At 49.1% G+C, this 17,488-nt stretch overlaps 1 protein-coding gene across 3 annotated transcripts in view; it reads right to left on the reverse strand.

Annotated features, from left to right (window-relative positions):
* The window catches only part of STAT5B (signal transducer and activator of transcription 5B), a 75,920-nt gene that overhangs the window by 9,064 nt on the left and 49,368 nt on the right, over positions 1–17,488 (reverse strand). For all 3 annotated transcript variants that reach the window (XM_032163654.2, XM_032163651.2, XM_032163653.2), the window contains 12 exons: positions 16,886–16,975; positions 15,480–15,654; positions 11,864–11,994; positions 11,464–11,615; positions 10,875–11,030; positions 10,290–10,469; positions 9,535–9,622; positions 9,318–9,440; positions 7,894–7,986; positions 3,882–4,088; positions 2,306–2,400; positions 2,074–2,204 (listed from right to left, as the gene is read on the reverse strand). In XM_032163654.2, coding sequence (XP_032019545.1) covers positions 2,074–2,204; positions 2,306–2,400; positions 3,882–4,088; positions 7,894–7,986; positions 9,318–9,440; positions 9,535–9,622; positions 10,290–10,469; positions 10,875–11,030; positions 11,464–11,615; positions 11,864–11,994; positions 15,480–15,654; positions 16,886–16,975 — 1,621 coding nt within the window. The remainder of the gene's footprint in view (positions 1–2,073; positions 2,205–2,305; positions 2,401–3,881; positions 4,089–7,893; positions 7,987–9,317; positions 9,441–9,534; positions 9,623–10,289; positions 10,470–10,874; positions 11,031–11,463; positions 11,616–11,863; positions 11,995–15,479; positions 15,655–16,885; positions 16,976–17,488) is intronic.

The raw sequence follows: 17,488 nt of genomic DNA on the forward strand, positions 1-17,488 counted from the left end.
CTTGATCTCCTGACCTCATGATCCACCCATCTGGGCCTCCCAAAGTGCTGGGATTACAGGCGTGAGCCACTGTGCCCAGCCTGAAATAGTTTTAAAAAGCCATGGGTAGGGGCCAGGCATGTTGGCTCATGCCTGTAATCCCACACTTTTGGAGGCCTAGGCAGGTGGATCACCTGAGGTCAGGAGTTCAAGACCAGCCTGGCCAACATGATGAAACCCCATCTCTACTAAAAATACAAAAATCAGCCAAGTGTGGTGGCGCTCATCTGTAGTCCCAGGTACTATGCTGAGGTAGGAGGATGGCTTGAAGCTGGGAGGCGGAGGTTGCAGTGAGCTGAGATCATGACACTGCACTCCAGCCTGGGTGACAGAGACCCCATCTTAAAAAATAATAAATAAATAAATAAATAAATAAATAAATAAAAAGCCACGGGTAGATAAGCAGGTAATACACAAATCACTTCCCAAGAGATCCAATGATCTCAGACGTTTCAAGTTCAAGCAGTATTCCGACCTACAGTAGAAGAAACAGTTCTTACTGACCCCCAATCCCTGATTTCCCATACAAAGATATATAAGAGCTAGGAAGCATGCCCACAACCAGAGAAAGCATAAGAGCTATGAAAAGTGATGAATTTTTTTTTTTTCGAGATGGAGTCTCGCTCTGTTGCCCAGGCTGGTGTGCAGTGGCATCATCTCGGCTCACTGCAAGCCCTGCCTCCCGGGGCGCCATTCTCCTGCCTCAGTCTCCCAAGTAGCTGGGACTACAGGTGCCCACCACCACACCTGGCTAATTTTTTTGTGTTTTTAGTAGAGACAGGGTTTCACCATGATGGCCAGGATGGTCTCGATCTCCTGACCTCATGATCCGCCAGCCGTGGCCTCTCAAAGAGCTGGGATTACAGGCATGAGCCACCACGCCTTTTTGTTGTTGTTGTTGTTTTTAAGAGACAGGGTCTTACTCTGTTGCCCAGGCTGGAGTACAGTGATGTGATCATGACTCACTGTAACCTTGAACTCCTGGGGTCAAGTGATCATCTCGCCTCACCCTCCAGAGTAGTTGGGACTACAGGCGCACACCATGAGCACCTCCACACCCAGCTAATTAACTTATTTACTTATTTATTTACTTAAAGACAGGGTCTTGCTATGTTGCCCAGGCTGGTCTTGAACTCCTGGCCTCAAGAGATCCTCCTGCCTGAGGCTCCCAAAGTGCTGGGATTACAGGCATGAACCACTGCACCCAGCCAAAAGTTATTAAAAACTTTAATTCACAGAAAATGAACTAGCAAGCTACCCTTATTGTGAGGGTCAGAGGAGAGAACTAACATTCCTGATGCCCTGGTGCAGTGGCTCAAGCCCATAATCCCAATACTTTGGGAGGCCAAAGCGGGGGATTGTTTGAGCCCAGGAGTTCGAGACCAGCCTGGGCAACATACAAAAAATTTAAAAATTAGATGGGTGTGGTGGTGCACGTCTGTGGTCCCAGCTAATCAGGAGGCTAAGGCAGGAGGACTGCTTGAAGCCAGGAGGTCGAGGCTGCAGTGAGCCATGTTTGTGCCGCTGCACTCCAGCCCAGGCAAAAGAGTGAGACCCTGTTTCAAAAAAAGAAAAGAACTAACATCTTGGGTAGAAATGGTTGATGGCAATATCTGTGTGTTAATTAGGATAAAGGAATATTTTTACTACTGTAAGAACTCCAAATCATCAAAGTAATTCTTCACTGAAATAAGCTTTATGCAGAGTAATACAGAAAGGCAAACATTTTAAGAGGGAAGCAACTGAGATTCTACACGGACTCTTGTATCATAGGTAGCCATGTCATGGTTAAACGTTCATGTGTAACCATGTTGCCACATACTTTCATGTATAACCAAATTAGTAATTGTGTTTCCCATAATAGTATTTTTCATAGGCTGCCTTATTATGAGTAAGTATGTCATGGCTATACATTTGTGTTTCCCATAATTAGTACTGACCCCAACAAATAGTAAGTACCCAATAAATTATTTGTTAAAATAATTTTGTAATGAAAGCAGCTAACTTTGGACATAAGAAGGGAGGGGCACTCACGAGAATCAAACTTCCAAGCAATGGTGATGCCGCCAATTTCTGAGTCACTGAATCTCAGCAGGAAGGTCCCATCTGGCTTGTTAATGAGTAGGTCATGGGCCTGTTGCTTGTTTACAAAGCCCAAAATGGCCCTGGATCACCAAGGACAAAGGACAGAAGCAGAGTGTGACTTGTGATGCCAGAAAGAAGACCTTCAGACTCTGTCGGTGCCTTAAGAAATAATGATTCTCACCCATCATTCCAATGAGGCTTGAGATGTTTTTTTAACACTTCCATCACACCGTCAAACCATTGCCAGAAAGTGTAATTCCGTCCTGGTAAATTCTCCTGGTTGGAGATACAACAGTGAACACAAGAAAACAAGAGTAACACTTGGAATATTATACACATATTTACTTGGAAAAATTAAATGGGAAACAAACATCTACCCTTGTCAGAGGCATACAAATATCCCCGCCTACCTGAGTTTTACCTAATGGTCCCATGGAAAGGAAAAGAGGGAAGAAGGGAAAAATACTAAACTGCGGTTACCAGCACCCAGTGGGCTCCTGCCACAGACACTTTCACCTGGGGCTGGACTGACCCATCCCTTGCTAGTTTCAATGTGTGGTCTGTGACCAGCAGCATCAGGGTCACCTGGGAGCTTCTGGGAAATGCACATTGTTAGGCTCCAAGTTAAGGACATTTACAACACCTTGGGGGTGGAGGGTGTAGGAAAAGAAACAAAAATTAAATTAAAATCAAAGTGACAGCCGGGCGTGGTGGCTCACGTCTGTAATCTCAGCACTTTGGGAGGCTGAGGTAGGCAGATCACTTGAGGTCAGGAGTTTGAGACCATCCTGGCCAACATGGTGAAACCCTGTCTCTACTAAAAATACAAAAATTAGCTGGACATGGTGGCGGGCGCCTGTAATCCCAGCTACTCAGGAGGCTGAGGCAGGAGAATCACTTGAATCTGGGAGATGGAGGTTGCAGTGAGTCCAGAATGCACCACTGCACTCCTTGTGACAGAGCGAGACACCATCTCAAAAATAAATAAACAAAAATAAACAGGGTGGGCATAGTGACTCACGCCTGTAATCCCAGCACTTTGGAGGGCCGAGGCAGGCAGATCACCTGAGGTCAGGAGTTCGAGACCAGCCTGACCAACATGGAGAAACCCCGTCTCTACTAAAAATACAAAATTAGCCGGGCGTGGTGGTGCATGCCTGTAATCCCAGCTACTTGGGAGGCTGAGGCAGGAGAATCGCTTGAAACCAGGAAGCGGCGGTTGCGGTGAGCCAAGATCGTGCTGTTGCAGTCCAGCCTGGGCAACAAGAACAAAACTCTGTCTCAAAAAAAATAAATAAATAAAAATAAAATCAAAGTGACGTCTGAATTAGCAGATGCTAGAGGAGAAGTTTCTTTCATTGGCATCCCTTTGTGTGGGTTGAGGGTCCCATAGGAGCCTGATCTGGCATTACACATGGGGAACATAAGAGAGTGAAGGGGAGAGAGGCCCAGAGTTCGCATCCCCTCAAAAGCTTTGCTTCTCATGAGCTATGTTAACATCTGCTTTGCTCTATTTCCTTTACAAAGGAAGAAAATGCATTAACTGTAGACAAAGGTCTTATTTAAAATACACAAAGATGTAATTTTCTATATGTGACCTGGGTAACTCTCAAGTTGTCCATCTACTCAGAAGCTTCTATTACTTTTGGTACATTTTATTAGAGACATGAAGAATAAGGGCCCAAGGCAGGGAGACTCCTGAGAGCGTCTGGTCGGGAAGGACTGATCTAACAGTGGCTGGCGGCCGGGCCCCTCACCCTGTTGAACTGGGACCAGGACACGGACAGGCCGCTGTAATCCTCCAGGTGGCTGCTGCTGTTGTTGAACAGTTTCTGCGCCAGGAACACGAGGTTCTCCTTGGTCAGGCCCCGGTTGCTCTGCACTTCGGCCTTGAATTTCATGTTGAGCGCCTCACACAGCTGTGGCCACAGCACTTTGTCAGGCACGGCAAATGGCACCCTGCCCTGAGAGGGAGAGAGGCCAGAATCTGATGAGAAAACAGTTGCATGATTTATTCCCTCAAGCCACAAAAGAAAAACACTGATGGCTGGGAGTGGTTATGCATATTTGTCTTGCAGGGCCTGAGGATAAATTCGGACTCTGCTGGGGTACACGGTTCTGTGAAATTCAGAAGGTTCCGTTTCACCTTCTTTACACACAACTAGAAGGTAACCCATGCTATCCATGCTGTTTTGTAAATGAGCTGCTGAACTAATAGTCAAATCCTATGTTCTAACGGCCACAAACCAAAACATAACCAAGGTCTGGCTCTTAGATTGTAAACACCCTGGGAATTTAGAAATCTGAAAGACTTGTCCTCTAGGTACAAACAGAGAGAGTGTGCGTATGTGTGTACACGTGTCAGCATGTGTGTACACACGTGGAATCCTTGCCCTCGACTCCTTCTGCCAAGAATTCTAGCTCAAAGTAAAACAACTTGGTATGGAAGAGTGGAAATTTTGAGTTGGATGGCTTTATTGAGAAATAGGTTAGAACATTAACTTTTAATAAACTGCTTTTCAACCCGTTCAGCCACAGTACTCCATTTTATTTTGTTACAAACATTTTTTTCAATAGGTGATTTTCACAAGATTTAAAATTCAAAACGCATAGACGGCTAAACAGTAGTCACTCCCTATCCCTGTCTCCCAGCAACCCAGTTCTTTTCTTTAAAGGCACCTAACACAGTTTCTTGTGTATCCCACCAAAGATATTCTATGCATGCCAGCAATGACATATACCTTTTCCTTTTCTTCATAAATGACAGCACAAAATCCACATGTTCTGCATCTTCCTCTTTTCACTTAATCCTCTATCTGGGAGACCTCCTATCAGCACATAAGGAAATTTCACCAGATCCCCATAGATGGGCATCAGTGTTACAGCCTCATCTTTAGCTATTACTAACAATGCTGCAATGTTCTTATGTTATTTGACCCACAGGACACATAGGCAAATATATATGGAGAATAAATTTCCACAAGTATTTTATTTTTTAGGTAAGGTATCGCTCTATTATCTAGGCTGGAGTGCAGTGGCCCAATCTTGGCTCATTGCAACTTCTGCCTCCTCGGCTCAAGCAATTTTCCCACCTCAGCCTCCCAAACAGCTGGGACTACAGGCGTGCACCACCATGCCTGGCTAATTTTTGTGTTTTTTGTAGAGACAGGGTTTTGCCATGTTGACAAGGCTGGCCTCGAATTCCTGGGCTCGAGAGATCCGTTTGCCTTGGTCTCCCAAAGTGCCGAGATTGCAGGCATAAACCACTGTGCCTGGCCACAAGTCTTTATTTTTTATTTTTTAGTTTTTTGAGACAGAGTCTCACTGTGTTGCCCAGGCTGCAGTGCAGTGGCATCATCTCGGGTCACTACAACCTCTGCCTCCCAGGTTCAAGCAATTCTCCTGCCTCAGCCTCCCGAGTAGCTGGAATTACAGGCACATACCACCACACCCAGCTAATTTTTGTATTTTTAGTAGAGATGAGTCTCACCATGTTGGCCAAGCTGGTCTCAAATTCCTGACCTCAAATGATCCACCCGCCTTGGCCTCCCAAAGTGCTGGGGATTACAGGTGTGAGCCACCGTGCCCAGCCAAAAGTCTTTATTTTAACATAGCATAAGGTCGGCTGGGTGCAGTGGCTCACACCTGTAATCCCAGCACTTTGGGAGGCCGAGGTGGGTGGATCACTTGAGGTCAAGAATTCGAGACCAGCCTGGCCAACATGGTGAGACCTGGTCTCTACTAAAAATATAAAAAATTAACTGGGTGTGGTGGCATGCACCTGTAATCCCAGCTTCTTGGGAGGCTGAGGCAGGAGAATCGCTTGAACCCAGAGGGCAGAAGCTGCAGTGAGCCGAGATAATGCCACTGTACTCCAGCCTGGGTGACAGAGCAAGACTCTGTCTCAAAAAAAATAAAAAAATAAAATAGCATAAGATGTAAGTAGTCATTAACATAGCTGAGAATGTTAAAAATGCTTATTTATTTAGACAAGATACTTGAGTAATTACATGGTGCAAGAGATGCCAAAGGTACACAGAGAGTGAGATCTGTGGACAGGCAGGGAAGGAAACAAGAGATGTGGCAATCTTATCCAGGAGGCTTATCAGGACAAGAGGCAGGCAGACAGTTTCAAAAAGGAGCTTCTAATTCAGAGTTTGTAAGTGAAGCATGGTAGAATCTCTTTTAAAAATCTCACCTTTGCAGTAAAATACTTTTTCTCTAACGAGGACTGTTGGGAAACGTTAAGCCTTCCACATGAGCCAGAAGGTTCCATTTCACCTTCTTTACACACAACTGGAAGGTAACCCATGCTGTCCATGCTGTTTTGTAAATGAGCTGCTGAACTAACAGTCAAATCCTATATTCTAACAGCCACAAAACAAAACATAATCAAGGTTTGTTGGATATACTTAGAGAAGGACATACTCTTATGTCCCAAATGATAACCCTTTTATCATGCTTTTATGGCCTAATCTCTATTGGAAATATGTAACAAATGACTTTGTCTACTAAACAGATTTTTTTCTTTGAGACAGGGTGTCGCTTTGTCACCCAGGCTGGAGTACAGTCTTGGCTTACTGCAGCCTGGACCTCCTGGGCTCAAGCGATCCTCCCGTCTCAGCCCCCCAAGTAGCTGGGACTACAGGCTGGTGTACCATGCCTGGCTAATTTTTTGTTATTTTTTGTAGAGACAGGATTTTGATATGTTGCCTAGGCTAGCCTGGAGCTCAAGGGATCTGCCTGCCTTGGCCTCCTGGAGTGCTAGGATTACAGGTGTGAGCCACCGCACCCAGCCTATGAGATCTTTAAAATGCTCATTGAGCAGCATGCTAGTGGGATTCAGATAGCGTTTGGGTGCATAAATCCACCAAATTATATCTTCCTTGAGGCAAAGTATCTCATTCTTCATGAGATCTGGAATGAATCACAGAAACTAAAATTTGGAAAAGACATTTAACAGCATCTTCATTTATCAAAAGGAAGAGGGTATGAAGCAACTTCTATGCTAAAGTAAGCCTCTCGAGAGATCTAACCTGTGGAATGAACGTGGGAGTCCCAAATCCCATTCATAGTTTCACCCAAGGATTCAAAATAATATTTACTGAGTACTGACTGTGTGGCAGGCATTTTTCTATGTTATCTAATTTAATCTTCCTAACAATGCTGCAGAGCAAGAGTATCCCTGTGCTGCAGACACTTGCTGGAAACTCAGGCTCAGAGAGGTAAAGTGAACTGCCCATGTGGTCATGGAGTGAGGAAATGGTGGAGTCTCAGTTCAAACCCTGGCCTGATGTCAAGCCCATGTTCTTTCCACTTTCCACATTCTTTCTATTCTGCCTCCCACTAAAGAAAACAGCGTCTTTTTTCCTATGCTTTTTTTTTTATTATTGAGATGGAGTTTCACTCTGTCACCCAGGCTGGAGTGCAGTGGTGCGATCTCGGCTCCCTGCAAGCTCTGTGACTCGGGTTCAAGTGATTGTCGTGCCTCAGCCTCCCAAGTAGCTGGGACTACAGGCGTGTGCCACCACGCCCAGCTAATTTTTTGGTATTTTGTAATAGAAACAGGATTTTGCCATGTTGGCCAGGCTGGTCTCGAACTCCTGACCTCAGGTGATCCAACCGCCTCAGCCTCCCAAAGTGCTGGGATTACAAGTGTGAGTCACTGCGCCCGGCCTTTTCCTGTGCTTTTTAAAGGCATAATACATGAATGAGATTCATGACACTGGCATTGATTTTGGGACCCACATGCCCGAGGAATCCACTCACAGGCTCTGCAAAAGCATTGTCCCAGAGAACGGTGGCCGTCGCATTGTTGTCCTGGCTGCCATGAACGATCACCACCACTGGCAGGGACAGGGTCTAAAAAGACACAAGAGAAGTCTGAGCACCTACGAGCCTCAAGTTCTTCTCCTTCTCTCTTTTTTTTTCTTATTATCACAACACTTTTATTTTCCAAGTTTCAGTTAATGTTCCTCTCAGACACAGAATCTAAATGGCCCCAGGAATAATATGACTTTTCATACTGGCACAATCTTAGAAATTTTAAATATTTTACAAGCAATGTTGCTTAGATATTTCTGAAGGATCAAGTTTCTCAAAGTTACATGGAGAACAGGAGAGAGAAAAGACTATTGGAGACATTTGTGGGAAAAAAATACAAATAACAAATTTAAAACTTACCACAACCTTTACTCAAATTCATCCCGAGTAATGTTTCTCATGTCCATTTTGTAGTCTACCTCTCCAGCTAGTTCAGTTCATTATTGTTTGTTCATGTTTTATTTTTTATTTTTAATTTTAATTTTTGTTGTTGTTGTTGAGACAGGGTCTATGTTGCCCAGGCTGGTCTGGAACTCCTGAACTCAAGCAATCCTCCTGCCTTGGCCTCCCAAAGTGTTAGGATTACAGATGTGAGCCACTGCACTGGGCCTTGTTTGTTCATGTCTTTTTTTTTCTTTTTTCTGAGACAGGGTCTCACTCTTTCGCCCAGGCTGGAGTGCAGTGGCACAATCACGGTTCATTGCAACCTCAGCCTCCCAGGTTCAAGTGATTCTCCTGAGTAGCTGGGATTACAGGCACGTGCCACCACGCCTGGCTAATTTTTGTACTTTTTAGTAGAGATGGGGTTTCACTGTGTTAGCCAGGCTGGTCTTGAACTCTTGACCTCAAGTGACCTGCCTGCCTCAGCCTACCAAAGTGCTGGGATTACAGGCATGAGCCACTGTGCTTGGCCTTTGTTCAGGTCTTAAGAGAATCTAAGTGAAACAGTTCTCAGGGTGAGGTCAGTCCATTTTCAGTTTACCAATAGTCAAAAAGAAGAAGATGCTGCACTTTGGGAGGCCGAGGCGGGCGGATCACGAAGTCAGGAGATCGAGACCATGGTGAAACCCCGTCTCTACTAAAAATACAAAAAAATTAGCCCGGCGTGGTGGCGGGCGCCTGTAGTCCCAGCTACTCAGAGAGGCTGAGGCAGGAGAATGGCGTGAACCCGGGAGGCGGAGCTTGCAGTGAGCCGAGATTGCGCCACTGCACTCCAGCCTGGGTGACAGAGCGAGACTCCGTCTCAAAAAAAAAAAAAAGAAGAAGATGCTATGTGATTTAAAAAATTTATTTTGTAACATAAAGTACACCACACACACACACACACACACACATGCACACGCACATGCAGAGCTGAGGGAAGGCTTTACCTTGACTTGAAAAACCAGCTCATTGCCACCAACACTGAACTGCGATTCAAACAGGATTGTAAATTTTTCTTCTGTCACCGACTCTGCCCCACGACGGTCTGACCTCTTAATTCGTTTCAGGGACTGCAAAGGAGAAATATAAGATGAAACGTAAGATGTAAGTTGTTCCCCTCAAAGACCAGGGAAAAATTCATTCTTTCTCTTCTTCCACCCTCACCATATTCCTGAAGTGGGCACTAAGGGTGCCTGTGGCTTGGTGGTACTCCATGACGCAGCAGTTGTTCAAGATCTCGCCACTGTAATCACTGCAAATCAGAGAGAGACCAGCTCCAAACCCATGCCAGGGTCTCAGGACATGCGGAGTAAATAATATAATTTGGGGTAGCAGGAAATAGAGAGGTTTGCTAAAAATGTACATCATTTAGAGGAAATGTTAGCTACATAACACATACATGTAATCTTCTCGGACGTATCTCTACAAAATGAAACAAGATCAAACTATCTTCACAGAAAACAGATCCTAGGAGAACTTTTTTTTGTGTGTGTGACGGAGTTTTGCTCTTGTTGCCCAGGCTGGAGTGCAGTGGTGTGATCTCGGCTCACTGCAATATCTGCCTCCCGGGTTCAAGGGATTCTCCTGCCTCAGGCTCTCAAGTAGCTGGGATTACAGGTGCTGCCACCACACCCGGCTAATTTTTTGTATTTTTAGTAGAGACAGGGTTTCACCATGTTGGCCAGGCCGGTCTTGAACTCCTGACCTCAGGTGATCTGCCCATCTCGGCTTCCTAAAGTGCGGGGATTACAGGTATGAGCCACCGCGCCAGGCCCAAGAACTTCCTTATATTCCTTTGCTGATGCCCAGAAGAGGCCAGAAGGGCAAACAGGGATCTGACACAGGAGGCGGAATTCTTTTTTTCCTGTTGCCAGGATGTGAGACAAGTAGCAGGGAACGAGAAGAAGCTGCACAATTACTTGCGGGTGTTCTCGTTCTTCAGCAGAGACTTGGCCTGCTGCTCACTGATGATGGTGGCCTTCACCTGGGGGGGGTTCATGTGCACGTTCAGCTTCCCGCCCACCAGCAGGCGCACGGTGGCTGCAAACTTGGTCTGGGTCTTCAGGACCTGAGGAGGCTGCTTCTCAATGATGAATGTGCTGCAGGGGACACAGGGACAGACGCACGATGAGGGGCTGGCGCAGGGGAAAGGGCTCTCAGTCCCTCTGTGGTGGGGGTGGGGCTGCCTCCCGAGGAGCTCAGGAGGTGAAGAGCTCAGGCACAGCCTCTGTTCCTGGGGAAGCCGTGAGAGTCCAGGGAGAGGATGGAGAGGGGAGTGAGATAACACAGCAGGTGGCATGGGCTGCGGCCCAAGGGCATCTCTTGCAGTGTCCACAGGAGAAACTGGGCAAGGGCGGCACCCAGCAGCCACAGCAACTGGAGATGGAATGGGGAGGGATGAGAGGCAGGAAGCGGATCTGCTGGTCTGGAAGGCACCTGCGGCCCCCCACACGCAGGTAGGAGCTGCCCCAAGCTCCTGGGCATGGCCAACAGGCAGCAGTCACCTGGTCACCAGGGCTGAGATGATGTCCGTGATGGTGGCGTTGACCTCGGCCAGCATCTCCTCCACTGGGCCGGGGATGGGCAGCTGCTGGCAGAGGTGCTCGGCCCTGCGGATCTGCTGCCGGTTCTGCCAGATGATCTCGGCCAACTTCTCACACCTGCACGAGAGCCCCAAGGCCAACAGGAGGACAATGGCTTCTCTGCACAGACGCCAGGCCCCAAGACACAGCTCCCGCTCCCCCAGGAAGGCTCTGTGCTTTTGCCACACTTCCCACCCATGGGAAGAGCAGAGCTCCCTGCCTCCCAGAATTAGAGACGTACACAGGAGGGGCGACCCTGACTAGGCCCAAACAGCCCGAGCATCACCCCACACACCCAAGCCCTGTCCCATCCCCAGGACAGCAGCCCCCTTCCTGAGGGAGGTGCACAGGATGGGGGACCAAAGTCTGATTCAGGAACCAGGCCGCCTGGAGAAACAAGAGCTGTCTCAGGATGGAGGGGGCCTGCTGCAGGAGCCAGCACAGGAGGTAGAAGCAGCCGGGTCCCCACCAGCCCCTCCTGCCCTGCCTGCTGGCCACCCCACACCATTACCAGGACTGTAGCACGTCCAGGCTGCCCTCGGGGGGCCCCCCGTTCCCGGCCAGCTGCTGCCGCCGCTTCCACTGGATCAGCTCGTCATCCAGGATGATGGTCTGCTGCTTCCGCAGCAGCTGCAGGGTCTTCTGGTGCTTCTCGGCCAGCTCCTGAGGGAAGGGAGGAGAGCAGCCCCTTCTGGGCTCCCAGAGAACACCGCAGGGCCTCGCTGGGAAATGGCAGGGCAGGGCCCAGGCTGTTCCCTCTCCCCGAGCTGCTCTGCCTCGCAAGGCCCCCAGGAAAAAAGGCCTCCTGCCCTCCCAGGTTCTGCCCTCATCCTGGTCCCAGCCCTCTCCCAGGTCCCCAAAGACTGACTTCATGGCACCTATGCCCAGGAGAGGCCCAGGACCCCACTCACCACGCGGTACTGCTGCAGTGTCTGTGCCTCACGCTGCAACCAGGCCTCCAGAGACACCTGCTTCTGCTGGAGGGCCGTCTCCCGGCTCAGACGCTCCTGGGGGCTCAGCTGGGCCAGCGGGCCAAACTGAGCTACAAGAAGGGATAGGAAACCATGACCATCACCTCCCACTGTCCAACAGGAGGCCCAGAGAAGCCCACTCACCTGTTCTGGAGTGAGACCCTCCCAGGCTCAGATACTGCATCAAGAGCAAGTCGGGGTTCCTGACAGCCAGGGGGGCCAAGATGAATGGGCGCCTCAGGAGGTGCCTCTGGGCCCTGCTCGCCAGCCTCCTGACTCTGAGCATCCCCTCTGGGGGCACACGGGTGCTGGGGCAGCTGGGGAGGAGGCCTGCCTGTCTCCTGCCTGCCTGCCCCACAGGGCTGCTAGCCCTTTTCTCGAGGCCTGGCGTGGGTCCAGGCTGTCTGGGGTACAAGTGTGCCCATGCCCTTGACTGCAGGTGAACCTGGGCAAATCGCTTTCCTATGCCTTGGCTTCCCCACGTGTAAAATGGGAGATTCTTGGTACCTGCCTCAGTGGGGTGCTTGAAGATTAAATACATGAGGACATGGAAGATGCCAGAAAGCTGCCTGGCATGGGTGAGCTCTGTGTGAGCTTCGTCCTTCTTGGTTAACGGGAAACAGGACAGAGAGAAGAGGTGACAGAGACAAGCAGCTGCTCGGCCCCATCCCTCCCGCAGCAATCTTCTTCAGAGACCCCCGGCCCCAGCGGCTCTGTCTCATCCCTGAGCACAGCAGTCCCTCCTCAGCGGAGGATGAGATTCTTGAGGGGCTGGAAGGGGCCCAGCATGTTTGTCCAGGTGAGCTCACTGTGAGCCCAGCCGACCAACCAGCGGAGACAGACAGACAGACAGACAGACTGCAGAGGGAGAGCATGTCCAGGACCACTGGGGATGCAGAGCCACCAAGATTCTCTCAGGAAAGGGAGGCCGGAGGGAGGCGGCTTCCCTCCACACCATCTGTGAGGAGTCTCATTGACGGCGGGACAGGGAGTAAGTCAGGCCTCACTACCTTTTAAAAATTATTATGAAATAGGTAAGACACAGGGAACGTGGAACACAGGAGCGCCTGTGTATCAATAACCCAGTCTAAGAAAGTAAACATGTCCACAGTTACAGCCACCACCGCAGGCCCACCCCACCCTCCCAACGACAGCCCCTCTCCACCACGCTGGGACTATTAATCCCTTCCTGTCACCTTCTCAACAGCCCAGCGTCCTTGCTTGAGCTGAGTCAGAAGATGCGCGCATCAGCATGTCTCGGTCAAGCTCCTGGCTGGCCCCTGAGGGCCATGTCACCCTGACCCCAGCCCTGCCCCATGGAATGCACAAGCTGGGACAGACAAAAGGAACTCTATATAGCCAGGAACAGCCCACAGCTAGAACTCAGAAATATGGCTCCAATCTCACTGCAGGTATGGAGCAGGAAGAGGATCATCTAGGCACGGACAGATCCAAGGCATCTGCACGGCTACCTCGGGAATCCTGCCCAGCCACAGGGAGGGTGGTGATGATCCCAACACCTGGGCCCAGCCTTCCTATGCAAGGGACCCACTTAAGGCTCTCCTGAAAATTTGCAGAAGCTTTTGGGAAGGAGGCCAGAGAGACGGGAAGCAATTTCCCTACTCCACTGGAGGCAGCCGAGCATTCCCTGGCAAAAGCAGATCAATAGTCTGTGTTTCTGCTGAGTGAAATTGACAAATGGGACTGAGAAGACACTGCATGATAGATCCAAACCCGACCTGAATCCAAACCTAATCCGCCACCATGCACAGCAAACAGAAAAGCGAGGCACGGGATCAGAAATACTGTCGACAGTCTAAGGACTTGGGTAGGAGTAACAGCCTGAAATCTTCCGTTTCCATTCTCAGAAGGAGCTGCCCTTCTTCTAGGGTCAGTCTAAGATGGATTCAGATAAAAAAGACAGGCTAGAATCATCCTGTCAACCTTTACTCAATAACTATTATGTTTCAGGCATTGTGCTGTCCTCAGGGTACAGAGATAAAAGATACAGTCCCTTCTCAAAGATTTATATTCCAGTGGAGAAGATAAAGAGTAAATAAATAGTATCACTATAGACATAAAATGGAACCTACATACATGGAATTAGAGGAGCTTGTGCTGTGTGTGTGTGTGCTGTGTGTGTGGTGTATGTGTGCTGTGTGTGGTGTGTGGTGTGTGTGTGCTGTGTGTGTGGTGTGTGTGTGTGTGCTATGTGTCTGTGTGTGTGTTGTGTGTGGTGTGTGTGGTGTGTGTGCTGTGTGTGCGCTGTGTGTCTCTGTGTGCTGTGTGGGGGCTGTGTGTGTGCTGTGGGGTGTGTGTGTGTGCTGTGGGGGGTGTGTGCTGTGTGTGTGACGTGTGTGGTGTGTGTGTGCTGTGTGTGTGTGTGTTTGGAGGGGCTGGGTGGTTGAGTCAAGGCTTCTCTGAGACTGAGCTGGGCATGGAAGCAGAGAGAGGAAACTATTAAAGCTCAAACTGCCAAAATGCTACAGGGTCAAGAGGGGGCGCTGGTGGGGCTCCACAGCCTCACCACAGACTGAAGCTCTCTGGGCCCCAAGTACTAAGCAGGATTTATACCAGGCTGGGGGAGCTCTGTCCATAAGGGCTACCTAAGGGGCGTAAGTGTGCTCTGTTCCAGGAAGACCTCTGTGAATAACTGCACAGAACATTAGAAATCAGTTACTACAAATACAGGTCCTTAGTACTTACACGTCCCTGTTTAGAAAGGTTTCTTTTCCCCCTTAGAGATAGGGTCTTACTATGTTGCCTAAGCTAGTCTGAAACTACTGGCCCCAAGTGATCCTCCTGCCCTGGCCTCCCAAAGCACCAGGATTACAGGTGTGCAAAACCACTCCCAGCTTAGATTTTTTTTTTTGAGACAGAATTTTGCTCTTTTTGCCCAGGCTGGAGTGCAATGGTGAGATCTCGGCTCCCTGCAACCTCCGCCTCCCGGGTTCAAGAGATTGTCCTGCCTCAGCCTCCCAAGTAGCTGGGATTACATGCATGCGCCACCGGGATTCCCAGCTGATTTTGTATTTTTAGTAGAGATGGTGTTTCACCATGTTGGCCAAGCTGGTCTCGAACTCCTGACCTCAGGTGATCCGCCAGCCTCAGCCTCCCAAAGTGCTGGGATTACAGGCGTGAGCCACCATGCCCAGCCAGAAAAATTTTTAAACATGTAATTATATAATTTCCTATTTATCGTTTCAGTAAAGCTCCACTTATAATATGCCTACTATATACCAAAGTATTGTCTGCTAGTATTTATTTAGACTGTGAGCCCCTTCTCAAAAGAGGAAATGTCTTCCCTGGCAGCTCAGAAGCTCCCTGGATATGGGGACCTGAGAGAGACATGCACTCAAGGGCAGGCGTCTTGTCATCTCCCCTTCCTAAATCTCATCCTCTCAGCACTGTCTTCAATGCAAGTAAGTCCCTGCTACTCAGAGAAAGGTCGCTGCCTCCGAATGGAAAACGGGCTTTCTCCCAACCCCACTGGAGCTGCTTTCCAGTCCCCATGCCCAATCCTCAGGATGCACACTGTGCCTCCACCGCGCCTCACCTTGGATCCTCAGGCTTTCCTGGTACTGGATGATGAAGTACTCCTGAGTCTGCTGCAGCTTTTTTAACTCATTCTCTGTGTCCTGCGTGACCAGTCGCAGCTCCTCAAACGTCTGGTTGATCTGGAGGTGTTTCTGGGACATGGCATCAGCAAGGCTTCCAGCTGGAGAGCTACCCTGGGAACAGAGCGGGGGCAGTGCAAGGCAGTGGGAATGGGAGGAAGCCTGAGGCCTTAATCCCCAGGAAAAGCCTATGTCAGCTCCTACAACCAGGGTAAGACCCCAAAAGGTAAATTTTGAGTCAGGAGGAATAGCAAACGTCATCATGAGACACGGGGTGGAGTGGGAAAAGTGAGAAACAGGTGAGCGGACAGATCACGGCTCAGATCACAAAGCATGGGAGAAGCTTCCATTTCAGATCTGACCTCCACCAGAGTATCCCAAACGAGGTCCATTGAATTACCTTTGGAGAGACTAGAACGTAACCTGTTCCAGTGTCACCTGGGTTTTCCTACTAATGAGGAGGTGGTGATTCCTCTTCCACTCACTGACCCAATGCAAGGACGGCATTAAGCATTAGGGAGGCCATGGGGAGCAGGGCCGTGTGAACACACATCATCTGTGTCCTCACTCAAGATATTCTCGTGATAGAATCATTTGCTTCCACCATGGAAGAGGCGAAACCTCTCACAGGCATCCTGGAGACCCCAGGGTGAAGTGATGGGGGAGGAATAAACAAGGTCTCTGTGGATCCAGCCCTGTAAGTGACCTGATCAGACCACTCCTTCCACACCTGATTCAGGGGCTGGGGAAAAAGTCTTTCCTAAGTATTCTCACCTGAATATGAGCATGCCTTTACTAAAAAATTATTCAGCTGAGGTTAAACGACTTTGCACTTGTTCACATTGTTTTGTGGTTGCAATCTCATCAAGGTTATAAATCACTTAAGATCAGAGACCACATCTTCTATTTCATTTTTTTTTTTTTTTTTGAGACAGGGTCTCACTCCACCACCCATGAGTGCAGGGGTGCGATCATGGCTCACTGCAGCCTCTACCTCCTGGGCTCAAGGGATCTTCCCACCTCAGCTTTTCGAACAGCCAGGACTACAGGCATGTGCCACCATGCCCAGCTAATTTTTTTGTATTTTTGGTAGAGACCAGGTTTCATCATGTTGCCCAGGGTGCTCTCGAACTCCTGGGCTCAGGCAATCTGCCTGCCTCAGCCTCCCAAAGTGCTAGGCTGCACTCAGTCAAGTCTCCTATTTCTTTTGTGCCCCTTAGGACAAAGCTCTCTTTAAAGAGACACCAATAGTGCACCCTGAGTCACCTTAACAAAGGTGGGTCCAGAGGGAAGTGGGTAAGAAAAGACTTCCTGACTGCCCTCCCCATCCCTACAGGACACTCACATTGTTGGCTTCTCGGACCAACCTCTGTTCATTGTACAATATATGGCGGATGCAGCGGACCAGCTCCATGGGGCAGCGGTCATACGTGTTCTGAAAGAATCCAACAGCAGACATCACTTTGTGCCACTCCACACTATGGGCCCTAACCATGCCTCAGGATGGGGAGCCTCCTGAGGGACCTCCTGAATCACAGGAGACACTGTTCCCCCAATACCAACAGGAACAAGAAGGCACATCATGGAAATCCAATTACAGTGAAAAGGTAAGATTGTTTTACTTCTTTTTTCTTTTTTTTTGAGACTGAGTCTCACTCTGTTGCCCAGGCTGGAGTGCAGTGGCACAATCTCGGGCCACTGCAACCTCTGCCTCCTGGGTTCAAGTAATTCTCCTGCCTTAGCCCCCCGAGTAGCTGGGATTACAGGGGCCTGCCACCATGCCTGGCTAATTTTTGTCTTTTTAGTAGAGATGGAGTTCCACCATGTTGGCCAGGCTGGTCTCAAACTTCTGACCTCAGGTGATCCACCTGCCTTGGCCTCCCAAAGTGCTGTTTTACTTTTTGCATCTTAATTTGTCTAAAGTATCCGGGGAACATTCTTAAAAACG

This window comes from Hylobates moloch, unplaced genomic scaffold (assembly GCF_009828535.3).
Source record: "Hylobates moloch isolate HMO894 unplaced genomic scaffold, HMol_V3 SCAFFOLD_10, whole genome shotgun sequence".
Lineage (NCBI taxonomy): Eukaryota > Metazoa > Chordata > Mammalia > Primates > Hylobatidae > Hylobates > Hylobates moloch.